Source organism: Physeter macrocephalus, chromosome 13 (genome assembly GCF_002837175.3).
Source record: "Physeter macrocephalus isolate SW-GA chromosome 13, ASM283717v5, whole genome shotgun sequence".
Lineage (NCBI taxonomy): Eukaryota > Metazoa > Chordata > Mammalia > Artiodactyla > Physeteridae > Physeter > Physeter macrocephalus.
In genome coordinates this window covers 21,508,714-21,524,457 of record NC_041226.1, presented here as the reverse complement: position 1 = coordinate 21,524,457, position 15,744 = coordinate 21,508,714, and the positions used below count along the sequence as shown (strand labels likewise).

At 39.4% G+C, this 15,744-nt stretch overlaps 1 protein-coding gene across 1 annotated transcript in view; it reads left to right on the top strand.

The window, feature by feature from the left end:
• Window positions 1–11,616: 11,616 nt before the first annotated feature.
• Window positions 11,617–15,744, top strand: part of LRRC63 (leucine rich repeat containing 63) — a 41,608-nt gene continuing 37,480 nt past the window's right edge. The window contains exon 1 of the mRNA XM_007102518.1: window positions 11,617–11,701. Coding sequence (XP_007102580.1) covers window positions 11,617–11,701 — 85 coding nt within the window. The remainder of the gene's footprint in view (window positions 11,702–15,744) is intronic.

Genomic DNA, 15,744 nt, shown 5'->3' with positions numbered 1-15,744 from the left:
AGCTGGGACAATTTTCTCGTATAGATAAGAGAAGATAAGCTCTAGTGAACAGTAGAGGGCTCAGCCTTGGCTAGGAGCAGAGACAGCTCATCCACAAAGATAGGAGAGAGAGCTGAGTAAATGGTCACAGGTGCTGGGAGGTCGGGCTGTGGAAATTCTTCTGATTGCCTCTATATTCACAGTGAGGATTTGAGGGAAGCTATGGAAGGGTTAAAGAGAAAGGAGAGTGTATGAAATAACTGTTGAGGAGGTTGGAAGAGTGAATGCTTTAGGGGCAGAGGGTATGATGGCTGAGCAACATCCAAGGCTAGTGATTACATTTTAAAAATATTTTTCTTTTAATCTCTTAACTTTTCATCTTGAAATCCTTTCAGAACTACAAAAAGATGCAAAAATAGTTCAGAGAATTCCCATATGCACTTCACTCAACTTCCCCAAATGTTAACATCTTATATAACCACAGTATAACTGTCCATATCAGAAAGTTATCACTGATCCACCACTCTTCATTAAACTAGACCTTTTTCAAATTTAGCAAACTGTCCTATGAATGTTCTTTTTCTGGAGTAGGATCCAATCCATGATCCCACATTCTCTTTAGTTGTGTTGCCTTCTTAGTCTCCTGTAATCTGGGACAGTTCTTCAGTCTGTCTTTCATTACCTTGACACCTTAGAAAAGGCTAGTCATAGAATGTCCCTCAGTTTGGGCTTGTCTGTTTCCTCACAATTTAAATCAGGTACATATTTTTGGCAAGAATATCACAAAAGTAATGTGTTGTTTTTAGTGCATCACATCATGGGGCACGTGATCTCTGCCAGGGTCCTCCTCTGTAAAGGTACTATTTCCTTTATAATTAATAATACAGTGATCATGGATTTTAAAATACAAGCATTCCGTAAGGTTTTTCCCCCACCCCATTCATCTCCACTGGTGCAGGTACTGAGTAAGTGGAGGGTTGATTTAATATTGTGGTTTATCAAATGAGGACCTCAACCAAGGTATAACTAAAACAGTTGTAGATATCATCAAAGAGAAGGGTTAACTGCCTCAAAAGCTTTTCAAAGTAGACCAAGACAATCAGTTATAGAAAAGATGTTTGATAGATTGATTATCAAAGGAGATAGATAGACCTGATTTTAAAGTTTTCCAGGACTGGTTGATTTATACCCAGCTTTACTGGAAATACTTCAGGGGACTTTTGGGAAATACTTCTTCAATCCACTTTTGTCATTATAGACTTATATACAAGTGTACTTGAAAACAGCCTTCTGAAATCTAACCTGTTCATAAGTAGAAAAGAGGTTCTAGATTTTCATTCATCCATCCAACAAATACTTATTAGACCAATATCTGGTCCAAAACCTGAACACTTGGTTTGTGCTACAGGTGATAGAGAAAACAAAAGATGTGTCAAATATCTGATTAAAACATTCCAGAGGCTCCATGAAAAGTCAAAGATTTTCCCAAATGACATTAAAAATATGATTAAATATTCTAAACTTCTGACACAGTAGATATGCCTAATTAAACATTTTTCTTGCAATAGGATCTTGAACTACTCTGTGGCTTCACCTATATACTCTCAAAGAAATGGAGGCCTGGGGTGAGGTGGAAAATATACCAGACCACAAGTCAAGAGATGCTGGATCGAAATTTGGCTGTTTCAACTTCTGTGGACAGATGAAGCCAGTATAGCTAGGTGATTAAGAGCACATGCTCTGGAGTTACAAAGGTCTGGGTTCCTAACTTGGTTCCTAGGTTTATTGTCTTTGTGCCTTTGGACAGGCTTCTTAGTCCCTGTAAGCCTGTTTTTTCATCACAACAGGAAAAGTAAACAGCACTCACAGCCTAGCATAGTTACAAGGTATACAGGAAGTGATGCATGGAGAGCACTTAGCATAATGACCAATATACAAGATATGAACCAAAACTAAGTCATATTTAATCATTTTTATTATAGTTACTATTATTATTAGTCACCATTCTGTGCTTCGTTTTACATAACTGTAAAATGAGGGGCATCAGATAGACCAGAATTTCTCGAACATGAATAAATATCTGGAAAAATTATCCCAAACATCCAAAGTTGTCTTTATTTCTATTATATGAGCAAACATAAAACTTGGCATAAACTGCTAATGCCATTAGAGCCTAAGTATAAATCCAAAATCAGGTTAAATTCAAAACAACAATAACAACAAAACCAAATTAAGTTATTTTAATGAGGATACTGGTGATTTTCTGGAATTAAATCGCCTCGTGAACATGGCGCTGATCCCCCATCGTGCGAGTTCTTCTGTGTTCACTGTCCAGGTTGTCTACTGTGCTCTGCTCAGTTCTCCCACTTCGCTTTCTTTGAACAACTGCAGGATTCAGTGACATCATTTGGCCTTCACTTTGCGTGAACTCATGAATCACTTGGAGCTGGTTCTTTTTCATTAGCTCTTGAAAATTAAGGGAGGAAGTTGGCCTCAATTCTGGATACATCTCTTAATGCAGATCCCCATGGATTCCCAGCTCCAAATCTTTCAGTAGCTCTCTGCCTGTCAAAATCCTGACGTTTAAGTCTCTCCCAGACTTACATTTGCAGCCTTACCTACCCATCTTCTCTCTAGTCAAACTAGGATACCTTTTGCCATAGACTGTCTGTGTCCCTTCAAAACTCATATGTTAAAACCTAATCCCCAGGGTGATGGTATCTGGAGGTGAGGCCTTTGGGTGGAGCTCCCATGAATGGGATTAGTGCCCTTTTAAAAGAGATCCCAGAGAGCTCCCTTGCCCCTTCCATCATGTAAGGACATAGCAGAAGACAGCCATCTATGGAACAGGAAATGGGCCTCACCAGACATCAAATCTGCTGGTGCCTTGAACTTAGACTTCCCAGCTCCCAGAACTGTGAGAAATAAATGTTTATTAGGCACCAGTCTATGGTAATTTTGTTATAGCAGCCAGAACAGACAAAGACACTTGCAAAATATTCTTTTAGAATTTGCTGAGATTTTCTTTATGGCCAAGTAAGCATCAATCTTGGTCAATATTTCTTGTGTACTGAAGAGACTGTGTGTTCTCTGGTTATTGGATACAGTTATCTATGTATGTCTATCAGATCAAACTTATCAATTGGGTTATTCAAATTTTCTATATCCTTAGTACTCTTTTGTTTGCTTGATCTCTTAGTTACTGAGAGACGTGTTTTAAAAAAATCCCCATTTTAGAAATGAATGTATCAATAACATCTCCTTGTAATTTTGTCCATTTTTGTTTCATGTATTTAGAAGTTATGTTGTCAGGTGCAGACAGTCTCATGTTGGCGTGTCATCTTGATGAATCATTTCCTTGCATCCTTAAAAAATAAGTCCATGAGAGCCTACTTTGTCCAATATTTGTATATTTCTTGCCCAGCCTTATGGTCAACTTCCTTGACACTTCACTGTCTAAGGTGTAGATTTTCTAGCTCCAGAGGATGGGTCTCAGTTTTGAGGCTCTCAACTTTATTCAGGGTGTTTTGATTCAGTTCTCTGCCCACTGCAGACTAGAGAGCGCATCTTTACTTCCTGTGTCATTGGTACAATCCCAGTGCCTGGCCCCTAAAACTCCACGTCAGATACCCCTGTGGAGCACCATGGCTTCACCTCGACCTTACTTCACTGCCATTAAATTTTGTTGTATCAACACCTGGGATCTCCCTTTCTGTTCATCTCTTACATTTCTATGTATTTGAGGTGGGTAGAAGGCTGTCCACATCAGCACTAATAGTCACATAGACTGAAAGTCCTAGCACTGATTTCTAACCAACTAAACAACCTACACATGCTCAAGCATAAAATAACTTTATGAATATATATATATGTATATAATTTTTGGGAAGGGCACAAGTTCCATTTCAGTTTAACTTAGCAACAAAGAAAGTCACTGTTATGTGTAATTATAATAATAATGGTCAGGAGTGTAGCCTTTTCTTTATACTATTAGATTCTGGAATTATCATTGGGAAAAAATGATAGTTGACATTTATTGAGCATTTTCAATACTCCAAGCACTGTATTAAAGCACTTTGAAGACACTCTCATTTATTTTTCACAACAATTCTATGTAGGGTAGACGCCATTACTGTCCCAATTTTACAGATGTGGACTTTAATAGTTAGAGGGTTGAGAAACTTGACCAAAGTCTTACAACTAGTAAATGGTGGCGAGAGTACTCAAACCATGCCTGTTTGGTTATAGGGCCCAAATATGTAACCACTTTATGTCTCATCTTAAATAGCTGAGGTAGACAAACTGGGTACATTAGGTATCTATACTATACAAAGATTCCCTTCAAAATCACCAGGCGGAATAATAAATACTAAAATGTAAAAATAGGCAAGAGACTAGAATAAGTCATTTATAATAGAAAACATTCAGTAATAAACAGAGGAAAAGATGTTTAAGCTCATTAATAATCAAATGCTAATTAAAATAAGATGTTATTTCCCACCCGTTAGAATAGCAAAGCTTAAAAAATTGACTAAGTCCCAGGATCAGTTAGAATGAAGGGAAATAAACAGTCTTACACACAGCTGATAGGTGCTTAAATCAGGATTTCTAGAAGAAAAATAGGGGGACTTCCTTGGTGGTGCAGTGGTTAAGAATCCACCTGCCAATGCAGGGGACACGGGTTCGAGCCCTGGTCCGGGAAGATCCCACATGCCGCGGAGCAACTAAGCCCGCGCGCCACAACTACTGAGCCTGCGCTCTAGAGCCCGCGAGCCACAACTGCTGAGCCCATGTGCCACAACTACTGAAGCCCACGCGCCTAGAGCCCGTGCTCCACAACAAGAGAAGCCACCACAATAAGAAGCCCGCGCACCGCAACGAAGAGTAGACCCCACTCGCCGCAACTAGAGAAAGCCCGCACGCAGCAACGAAGACCCAGCGCAGCCAAAAATAAAGAAATACATAATTAAAAACCTTGAGGATATTTAAAAAAACAAACAAAAAAACCCACTCTGGATCAAGTCTAGTCCTCAGGTGTGGGTCTAAAACTCACAGCTGCTCTCATTCATTACAGCTCGTCTTACAGTACAAGATTAGCCAAACCGGCCGTTCTGGTTCCTAACTAACTAATTCCTACTAAGCAAATGGTGACAAGCCGGATTTGTTATACTTGGGGTTCCACTTTCAGTCACTGTGGTCTATCAGTTCAGCTCCTCACTGACCCCAGAAGTCCCTTTTCCATTCACTGGGGACATCAAGTGCCTCACAACCACGTACTGAGAAGAAGCAGAGAGTGGGTGTGAGGATGAGATGCTTTTTCTCCTCCCCAAAGGGATCACCTGGGCAAAGTGATACAAGAAGGTACAAATCCTCTGGATGCAAATCCTTTTCAATGCCAGGAGTCTGGGTTTGCGAAGTGGGTGTTGGGGAAGAAGGGCATGGTCTGGTTTCCTTAGCTCCTACTGAAAGAAGGGGTGACTAGAGGTATCTCCTTATGGGTCTGATTCGGGTGGGTGGGTAGCGTGGGGTTCGTGGGTGCAAGGAAGGTACCCCACCAGCAATGGCATGCGAGGTCTCCATGATTCAGGACGAGGTACCATCGGATGAAAAGCAGGAGCACAGACTTACTCTCATGCTATTTGGTGGTTTGCATGCAAATCTCTTGTAGTTACCGAACCTCTTCTTTAAAGCAAGTCTTAAGCAGAGCCATATTAATATGTCAAACAGATAAAAGGGTAGTTGCTCTGTTTGGAATTGCGGTGGAGGGAAGAGCAAAGCCCCATGATCTGTCTTCCCCATGGCTCCTGAACAGAGCTGGACACCGTATCTCTTCCATTGGAGGGTACTACTTCACCTGGAATAACTGGCAGAGGAAATGAAGGAACAGGGTGAGAAAAGAAACAGTGTCCTGGGATTTACTATGTTCAATCCTGATATAATCTCCAACATCAAAACATAAGGGTGGGGGGACTGAGATTGTTGTAACTCTTGAAGAACTCTCAAAAGCATACTAAACTCACTGTGTGACACTGAAACAAAAGTGATGGTTCTGTTAGTCCGGTTGTGGTGTAAGCAATGTGAGTTCTTCACCAACACGGAGAATATAAAGCACCGTGACATGTGCAGGCAACCCGTGCTCTTCCCCACATGCCATCCCCAGGCCTCAGTACACTTAGGACTGTCAGCATAAAGCAGAATAAGTTTGAAAGGCAAATCCACCATATTTACTGTTTAAGATCATAAATTGCTGTTTGCCTTAGAATGAAGAGTAAGTCATTACAAAGCATTTCTGCTTGTCTATGGTTCTAAATGCTAGAGGTCATTTTTGAGGACTGAACAGAAGGCATGCAGCCCCTACACCTCGTGGGTATGGCACATGCTCCTTGTAAGTTTAGGACTAAATCCTAGCTGGTCCCAAGGACTCAGTAGACTATTCTCCCAAAGTCCAATGAGCACTTTAGAAAAAACCTGAGAAAAATTATATGCTTTCAGAACATCTCTCCCTCTAGCAATTCTGAGGAGGGTCACACTGCAGCCTTTTGGCCTTTTCCACTTTTGTTTGGCTCACCAGCTGGCCTGGAGGACACCGAGAACAAGGCAGCTTTCATCCTTGGGTCACAGGTTGACATTCATCATGGATTCGGTCCAGCTCAATCAGTGCTGACAGCAGCTCACGGACTCAACTCACGTGAATGACACAGGTCAAGGTCTCTTTACTCACATCACTGCACTTGGACATTTTCAGGCATGAGCTGTCCCATGGCTCCTCTGCAGTCCAGAGGGGTATAAGGACCAGTGACAGAATGTAGGGACCTGCCCTGGAGCATGCATGGCATTTGTTCACAATCTGAGAGGTGCAGACTTCTTTCACCAACATACCAGAGACGTTAGCAAACCAAGTGTGATACTTTATGGATAAATGCCCAGGATTCACCCTTCAACCCTCCAAATACTTCGGTTAACATCAACTATAATCACATAAAGCAGGGACAACGCAGATAGGAAATCTGAGCTATTTGTTTTTAACAGCTAGCATCTAATGAGGACTCATCTGTACCCAGCATGAACCTAAGTCCTTGACCTAGATTCTCTCTCCAAATCCTCACAACATCCTGAGTCAGGTACCATTTTACCCCAGTTTTACAGGTGAAGAAACCACAGGGGCTTTAATAGGTTGAGTAGCTGGTCCAAGGGCACAGAGCTATCAAGTAGCGGCCAGGGATTTGAACCCAGCTGAGCTGAGCTATGCTGCCTTTGATTGACATATGATGCAGGTAATAGAATTTTCAGTTAACATGAGAACTGTGGAGTAAGATAAAACATAAAATCAACACTTAGACCCGTGCCTTCCACATGGTAAGTAACCACCATTGACATTTCATCACTCACAGCATGAAAGGCAATGTTGCTTAGTCAACCTAACATTAAGGAAACAAGTATTATTTACCCTTTTTTGGTGAAGGACACAATCATACAATATACACAGATATCTAGTATCAGCTGGGCGCAGACAGTCTAAAACAATCACTGAAACTAAGGAAATACAGAACTGTTCCTAAGTATTCGGGGTAGCGTGAATAAATAACAGTATGCTACCCGAGCAACATAATTTAAAAAATGTTAAAAAATTAAAAAACCTCCAGTAGTCATAATTATAGATAAATAAAGACTGAAAAGACTTAAAATTTCGTTGTAATGTCTAAAATTATAAAGCCTCAAATGAATCATTACATGTTGTTTTAATAAAGTTTAAAGTTTAGCACCTAGCAAAGAGCCTTACACACAGGTTCCAATAAATCATTCTGGAATGGATGGCTGAATCCGTGAATATGCTTTTATAACAGACAGACATTGTTCTTTCACTATGGTTGGGAATTCTTCTTAATTCTATGACGCAGGTTGCATGACCTTTCCTTATTAATAATGATTTTTCTGAAAAAAAATCCCAGGACTATCATCCTGAAAGACAAAAAGAAAAAACTAAATAACCGGCCCCAAAAGAATTAAGAACAGAAACGAAGTTTTTGCCTTTGCAATGAGATAGGAGAGGTAAAAAGAAAAGCAGCTTCTCAAAATATCTTTATTAACATTTAAGAAAATATAAAATTGTTCTCTATGCAGCAGCATGAAAACACATGAAGTAAAAGTATACATTCTGGGGACTCAACAGTTTATTCAATGTGCTCTCAAAAATAACTGTTTTTTTAACAGAACTTCTAAAAACTAATATGAGCACAAAAATACAGATCACTGCAGTTATTTCCATAAAGTAAAATGCTAAATTAAATCTACACTGACCAAACTATTTTGTAAACCTCCATCCTGTTTAAAAGGAAAACAAACAAATAGAGCGGTATAGAGAAAATAGTGAAGATTTCCAGCAACAGTTTCTACACCATTCCAACAGAGCTGTGTCCTTTCACCAAGAGCAAATGTGAGATTCCCCAAGTACTCCCCACTCGTTGGGAAAATCGATAGCGTTACCTGCAGGGTGCGTAGGGTTGCTTGTGCCTAAGGCTTTTATCTCATTTTAGCAACGTTAAAAAAAACCCAAAAAAACCCCACAGAATGTATACAACCTTGGCGCTCACCATTACTGTGGCCTCCTTAGTACAGTCTGCTAAAGTGCTGTGGTTCAGTTTGACAAGCTTCATCACACAGCTAATGCGACAAACAAAAAGGATGACTGTACTGTATATCAGGTGAAGGAGACTCTTAAAATCAGAGGGAGTTGTATTATTTAAAGAAACATGATTAGTTTTAAAAAAGAAAAGGAGATTGAAGTAGCAATATTTCCCCCCCAAAATTTAAAAATTAATAAATTAAATAAAAGTAATAAAAGAATCCAAATTGAATGTGATGTGTACTTTCTAAATCCAGCCTGCACTTGTACATCATTTCCATAGAGGAAGCAAGTAATTTGTGTTAGAAAAACTGATATATGCATATGAAACACACCAAGCCATGAATTTAATTTTCATAATCATGATCTCATTTACCTAAATGTTTGGTGCTAAGTAACAGAAGTAGTAAGTAGTGGAAGACAAAATATTCACACCTAAGGAGGTTACATATTAAACAGCCCTAGCTTCTGCCTGCTATTTGCTAGAAGAAATCTGCAGGGAATGAAGCCTGATGCCGGATTCCGTGTGTGACAAAGCATTTACAAAAAACTATTTATAAGTGCGTCGCTTTGATTTTGACTATGCAATACTAAGCACAAATTTTAAAGGCCAAGCATTGGTCAGTAAAACTGAATCCCAGTAATTCTCATGGTTCAAACAACTTTTAAGAGGATAGGAACCTGACTCAATTTATCTATTGGAACATAAATATTTTTCATGGTTAAAAATATAAACATTTTTCACACTTACAAAATATGCACAACAAATACTACTTGAGACAAAACCTAGCAAACAGATCTGCCTATTGTCAACTTTCTTAGCTTTCTGAGAAGCTAATTAATCTATGCAGTGGATTAAAAGTGGAATAAATTCATAGTGTTAGGCAGCAGCTTAATTGGGACATAGTTATCTTACAAGGAAAAGAAACCACATACAAAGGAAAACAAGGTGCAGAATATTTCCCAGAGTCTGATGAAATACTTTTTTACTTTTCCAGTTTTTTCACTGACTGTTTAAAAATATATGCTTGTTCCTAAGGAGAAAAAGGAAGACTTGGGTTAGGGAGTAAATCTTGAAAGATCCCCAAAGTTACAAAGATTTACACACAAGTCTCATCTTCCAACAACTGTACTAAAGGTTCTACACTTGTACTTACAAAATAAAGCAAAACAAAACAAAACACAAGACTGGAAGGTAGCTCCATCTACTTCACTTTCTGAGCTGGGATCTTCACACCTACCTAATGAGTTTTCTCTCTCGCACTTTCTCCATCAAATCTCCAGAGAAACGCATGCGCATACATGCAAACACACACGATGCATCGATCACTGTACGTACAGGTTCATCAACATGACACAGGACACAAGTCACAACACGACAGTCAGAACAAATAACTAGGACAGTGAGAAATGGGTTTCTTTTAAAGCTCTCTTGGATCCTTAATGCCCCTATGCCTACACATTTCCTATTCATCCAGGCACTTTAAAGGATCAGAAAGACAAAACAGGTTGCATTAAAGGAAGAGAAACAAAACAGAATGTTCGCTATTCGGGGGCCCAGTAAAATCAGCCCCGGGACCCGGTTGCGCAGAAGTGCAGCATGAAAGAATGCCAGCCCGGACCCTAGACACCCGAGTTAAGCACCTTGCAAGCGAGGAAAGTAAATACATAATAGTGGTCATTGTCATTAAGAATAAAAGCAGTAATAACGATTGTCACCACGGGGTTCCGTACAGCAGGTGCACGTGGAGCGGGCTTCTCCTGCAGCCCGGCACAGCGGCTGGGCAAAGCGAATGGCCTCTGCGCTCACCGCCCGGCGGGGCGGGACCGGCTGCGCAGTGCTCCGCGGGCGGTTGCGGTCCCCGCCCGGCCCCGCCCTCCCCCCTGCGCCTGCGCATCCGGCGGCCGGGACGGGTTTATCGGCTTCCGGTTGCTAGGGCCTGTCTGCTTGGCCTTGGGTCGCACCTGGCGGGTGGGTGAGGGTGGCCTGGGTGCTTTCTTTCCGGACAGCATATACCGCGGGAAGACCTGCGACCTCACTTGACCTTAACCTGCCTAAATTTCCAGGAAGAGGAGATAAAAAAAGGAAAAGCTGATTGTTTTGAGAAGCAGCTGATTGCCCTAAAGGAGAGCGTAGGAGTCCAACGTTTCCAAGCATCTCTTCCAATAATAAGAACGGAAAATTACAGGCATCAAGTGGGACGTACTACCAGCAAGCATACCTTGAGTGCTTGTGTGCAAGTCATCCTGGGGGGATAAAGCGGCCCATTCGTGCAGCTCCAGAGCGTACCCGTCTAGACTGTCAACTGAATAGTGATGTCCCAGGCACTTTGATATTGTCCCGACTAAGCACACATATTTGGTTCTATCTTCTGGCATCATTTCTAAAACAGTACTAATTGGGACCGCGATCCTGGAAAATCTCATTATATTGAAGACCGTTTTATTTTTGGGTTAAATAGTTATGGCCCAAGTGTAGTGGCTGAAATTTAAAATAAGTCATTATTACAGAAAGGAAACAACTTATTTGTGAAGCGTTAGGTATTGTGGGTCTTCAGAGACCATGGAAGGACTTCCTCACCTTTTTGACCAAAAACTCTTTCCAAATTTATAAATTGATAATATTTTGGAGGTAGAAAAAAAAATGAGTGTCAGTTCTACTGTTCTGGAAAATCAGTATTTACTAGCTGAAATAACAATAACTGAACTTTTTGCTAACATGTAGAATTTTAGAATGATCCTGATTGGTAATAGTATATGTATTTTTAAATTTTGTATTAATTATAAACCTAAATTTTATTTAGATTCTTTCTAGAAGTTTTAAGAAATTATTTTCTTACCCTCTTTTCCTTTTATAGGAATTCTCCTTGGACCCAGTATAGTATTAGTCCAGAACAAGTTTCATTAGGATGTAATCTGCATTCGAATGAATTATTTTTCAGCAACAATTCAAACATATTCAAAAACTTTTCAATTCTCAATCAATAGCTGTGAAAACAGTGCTTATTAGTAAAATGCAAAACCATCCACAACTTCTTAGAAGACCCTTACCTCCAAATCTCCCTAAGCTGTCTTTATGTCAGAAGAAAGCCCGTGCAGGTATGTGCATTACTCAGATGTTTAACTTTATTTTTTACAGAAGTTTCTCAACCTGCACAGCTCAGAATCACAATAGTTAAAGACACTCACTAATAACCAGCAACTTACAAATGTTTGTTGTAAGATGGTAACATCCAATTCATTTCTACAAGTACAGTTTATCCTCATCATTTGTGGATTCTGTAGGAGTGAATTTACCTAGCTGCTAGAATCTATTTGTAACCCCCCAATCAGTACACTGTATTATATTTTGTTTTTTTAGCTCCAAAATATACCATGAAGAACACTTCAGAGCAGTATATAGAGCTCTTTCTCACTCCTTTTATAATAGTGAAACTGTGCAGGAGGGGGGTATATATGATAATTCTCGGACACATGAAGGGCATTGAAAACACACATGTTCCCAGCTGAGGTCAAAGAAAGATATGGCTGCGCCTTCTTGTTTTAGCTCTCATATTATAAATAACTGCCCTTTTCCTGGTCTAGTTAGTGCCATGTTTTCTGAATTCTGTACTTTTTGTTGGTGATTTAACAGTCTAAAATAGCCCCTAAGTATAGTACAAGGAGGCTGTGATGTGCCTTATGGAGAAAATATATGCCTTAAGAGAAGCTTCCTTCAGGCCTGAGTTAGTGTTGTTGGCTCAGAGTTCAATGTTAATGAATGAACAATCTATATTAAATAAAGTGTATTTAAATAGAAGTACACATAAAACAAGGTTATGTATTGATTGGCTGCTGATAATGTTGAGACAAGAGGCTTGCAGGAAACTAACCCCGTATTTTCCCAAGAAGTAATGGTTCAGTGTTGGATAACTCAGTGCTCACTGAGACTACAGAACAGAACTGCCACAAATCATGAGAACTGAGTGTATTTAGAAGCACAGTGCTAAGGACTGGAGATATAATAGTGAGCAAAACCAAGTCTGCCAATCCTCTTTCTTAGTTACCCTCTGGTGGGATCCAATAATCATACAACTAAATGTAAAATTACCCGTGGTAAGTGCTGTGAAGTAAAGGTGAGCCACTTTTATGATTATAACTTTATATAATACCCTTAATCCTCTATTTCTGTATATGGTATTTATTAACTCCTTACTTATAAGCAATGGTAAAATTAGCATAATTCCTCTTCTTTCCCCTTTTCAGTCTCCTCTACCCCCCGATTTTTGTTGATTATATTAATTATTTTAGTGTCGACATTTATACTGTTAAAATGTGCCTAGTCTGTAACTTGATTTACAATGCTAAATCATTACCTTTTGATCCATGGCTATTAAAGATGAGTGAATCAACATACCTATGTTACATCCAATTTCCTCTCTCGCTTTCCCTACCAACTTTTGTTATATCATTTCTACATTTCTATAATGTGCTACATTTCTGCATTTACAATCTGTTCTGTAACAATAATACCCACAGTTATGTAGATATACTGCTCACTACCAGTTCTTTGGTTGTAGTTTTCCCGTTTATCTTTTGGTTGAAGTTTATCCTCTAGTACAGAGTTTCTCACTCTTGCTATTTTGGGCTGGATAATTCTTTTTTGTGGGGGGCTTTCCTGCTTTTGGCAACATGGAGATTCAATGACCTTAACTATTAGTAATCCTGTGTCTCCAAAGGTTCTTGGCAGAGTGCTTTGCATATAGTATATGTAGATGTTCAAACATAGTAGATGTTCCAAATACTCGTTGAATAAATGAATGAATACTTAAAATGACCGAAATGCAATTTATAAAAACGAATATTCAAACACTGAAATAAAAGCCTGAAATAAATACCTGCAGTTTGCATACAACGCTAAATGCTGTAGGGAATGAATGACACGATTGATCTGGTCCCTGCCTCTCAGGACCTTTCAAGAACTTTAAACTCTAAAGATGAGATACACATACAGTAAGAACCTTAAATAACAATACAAAGAGCATAGAATTTATGCCCAATTAATGCTACAGACAGTAGTACTTCATAAATGTGAGAAACCCTGGGGCAGGAATGGGGTGTGAACTAAGACTTGAGGAATTAGTGAAAGTGAAATGAAATATGTTTAATTATAGAGGAGACCCGTGTAGTTTTTGATGGCAGAGGAGTCTATTGGAAAAGTGGAATTTTAACATACTAGAAGCAAAAGAAAAGAAATCATGGGGATGGGGAAATGTCTCAAAAAATAGGGAAGTCTAAATTGAGAAGACAGATATCATCTTCATTGGGCAGATTTCCCTAAGCACCTCTTCTCTCTGCACCCAGTCAGAGTGCTTACCTTTATGGTCCCAGAGTATCCCCTATCTACCCCCTTACTGAGCTCTTATTCTCTAGTGTAACTGTTTACCTGCCTAGTTTCTATATTAAATCATGAGATCTTTGATGGTAGTAAGGTTTGTGCTGTGTGATTGTACCCTCAGCACTATGTGTACAGCTAGCACATGGGAGGTGTTAAATGTTTGTTGAATTAAGTAATGAGAACAGTAAGTATGGGTTGTGTTAATCAAGAAGGATGGATTGTATAAGGTTTAAGGTAGACTTTGGAAAAGGAACATGATTTAAATTGGTTAGTAAGAGAAAGTATTCCACACCGTGTGAGCAACAAAAGAAACTCAGGTCTACCTAAAAAAAGAAGAGTGTCAGAGAAGGATAAGTGATCTCACTTGATCTAATAGGTAAGTCTCTGTTCTAAGCAAGAATAGCAACGATGTACTGGGTGATTATAGCACAAGGATAAATGGAACGAATGACGGCAGTGTTATAAGGAATGGAGAGAAGAATTGGGACTATTCTGTTAAAAGATACTTGCAACACCCATTAGGCGGTGTAGTGTTTATTGAAAGTAGACTTAGATTCGCTGTAAATGTATATTGCAAACTCTAGGGCAACCACTTTAAAAAAATTTTTATAAGTATAATTGATATGCTAAGAAAGGAATGATACTGAAGGAGAGAAACTGACTCATAAAATTCTCACCTAAAACCAGAAAAGACAGAAAAAGAATGGAAGATTTCAAAAAGACAAAGAAGTAAAACAACTGCAATAAATAGAAAACTTTACAAATGTGGTAGATGTTAAGCCAACAATGTCAGTAATTCGTTAAAATGTGAATGGTCTAAGTGTGCCAGTTAAATGATAGAAACTGTCAGAGTAGATAAAAGACAAGAGCTAATTATATATTGTCTGCAAGAAACTTCCTTTAAATATAAAAACACAGATAGATTAAATGTAAAGGGATAGAGAAAGATACATCCTACTGACACTAATCAAAAGAAAGCTGGAAGTGTATATATGTCAATGTTACTCTCTCACTTCGTCCCAGCTTCCCATGCCCCGCCCTCCACCTCCGCCACCGTGTCAAGTCCATTCTCTATGCCTGCGTCTTTATTCCTGTTCTGCCCTTAGGTTCATCAGAACCATTTTTGTTTTTAGATTCCATATATATGTGTTAACATACAGTAATATCTTTTTCTGACTTCTTCACTCTATATGACAGACTCAGGGTCCATCCACCTCACTACAAATAACTCAATTTCATTTCTTTTTATGGATGAGTAATATTCCATTGTATATATGTGCCGCATCTTCTTTATCTATTCATCTGTCGATGGACACTTAGGTTGCTTCCATGTCCTGGCTATTGTACATAGTGCTGCAGTGAATGTTGTGGTACATGACTCTTTTTGAATTATGGTTTCTCAGGGTATGTGCCCAGTAGTGGGATTGCTGGGTCACATGGTAGTTCTATTTTTAGTTTTTTAAGGAACCTCCATAGTGGCTGTATCAATTTACATTCCTACCATATGCTAACGCATATATATGGAATCTAAAAAAAAAAAAAGTGGTACTGATGAACCTAGATGCAGGGCAGGAATAAAGAGGCAGACATAGAGAATGGACTTGATGATATGGGGTGGGAGGGTGAAGCTAGGGCGAAGTGGGAGTGGCATGGACATATATACACTACTGTCTGTAAAATAGCTAGCTAGTGGGAAGCAGCTGCATAGCACAGGGAGATCAGCTCGGTGCTTTGTGACCTAGAGGGGTGAGATAGGGAGGGTGGG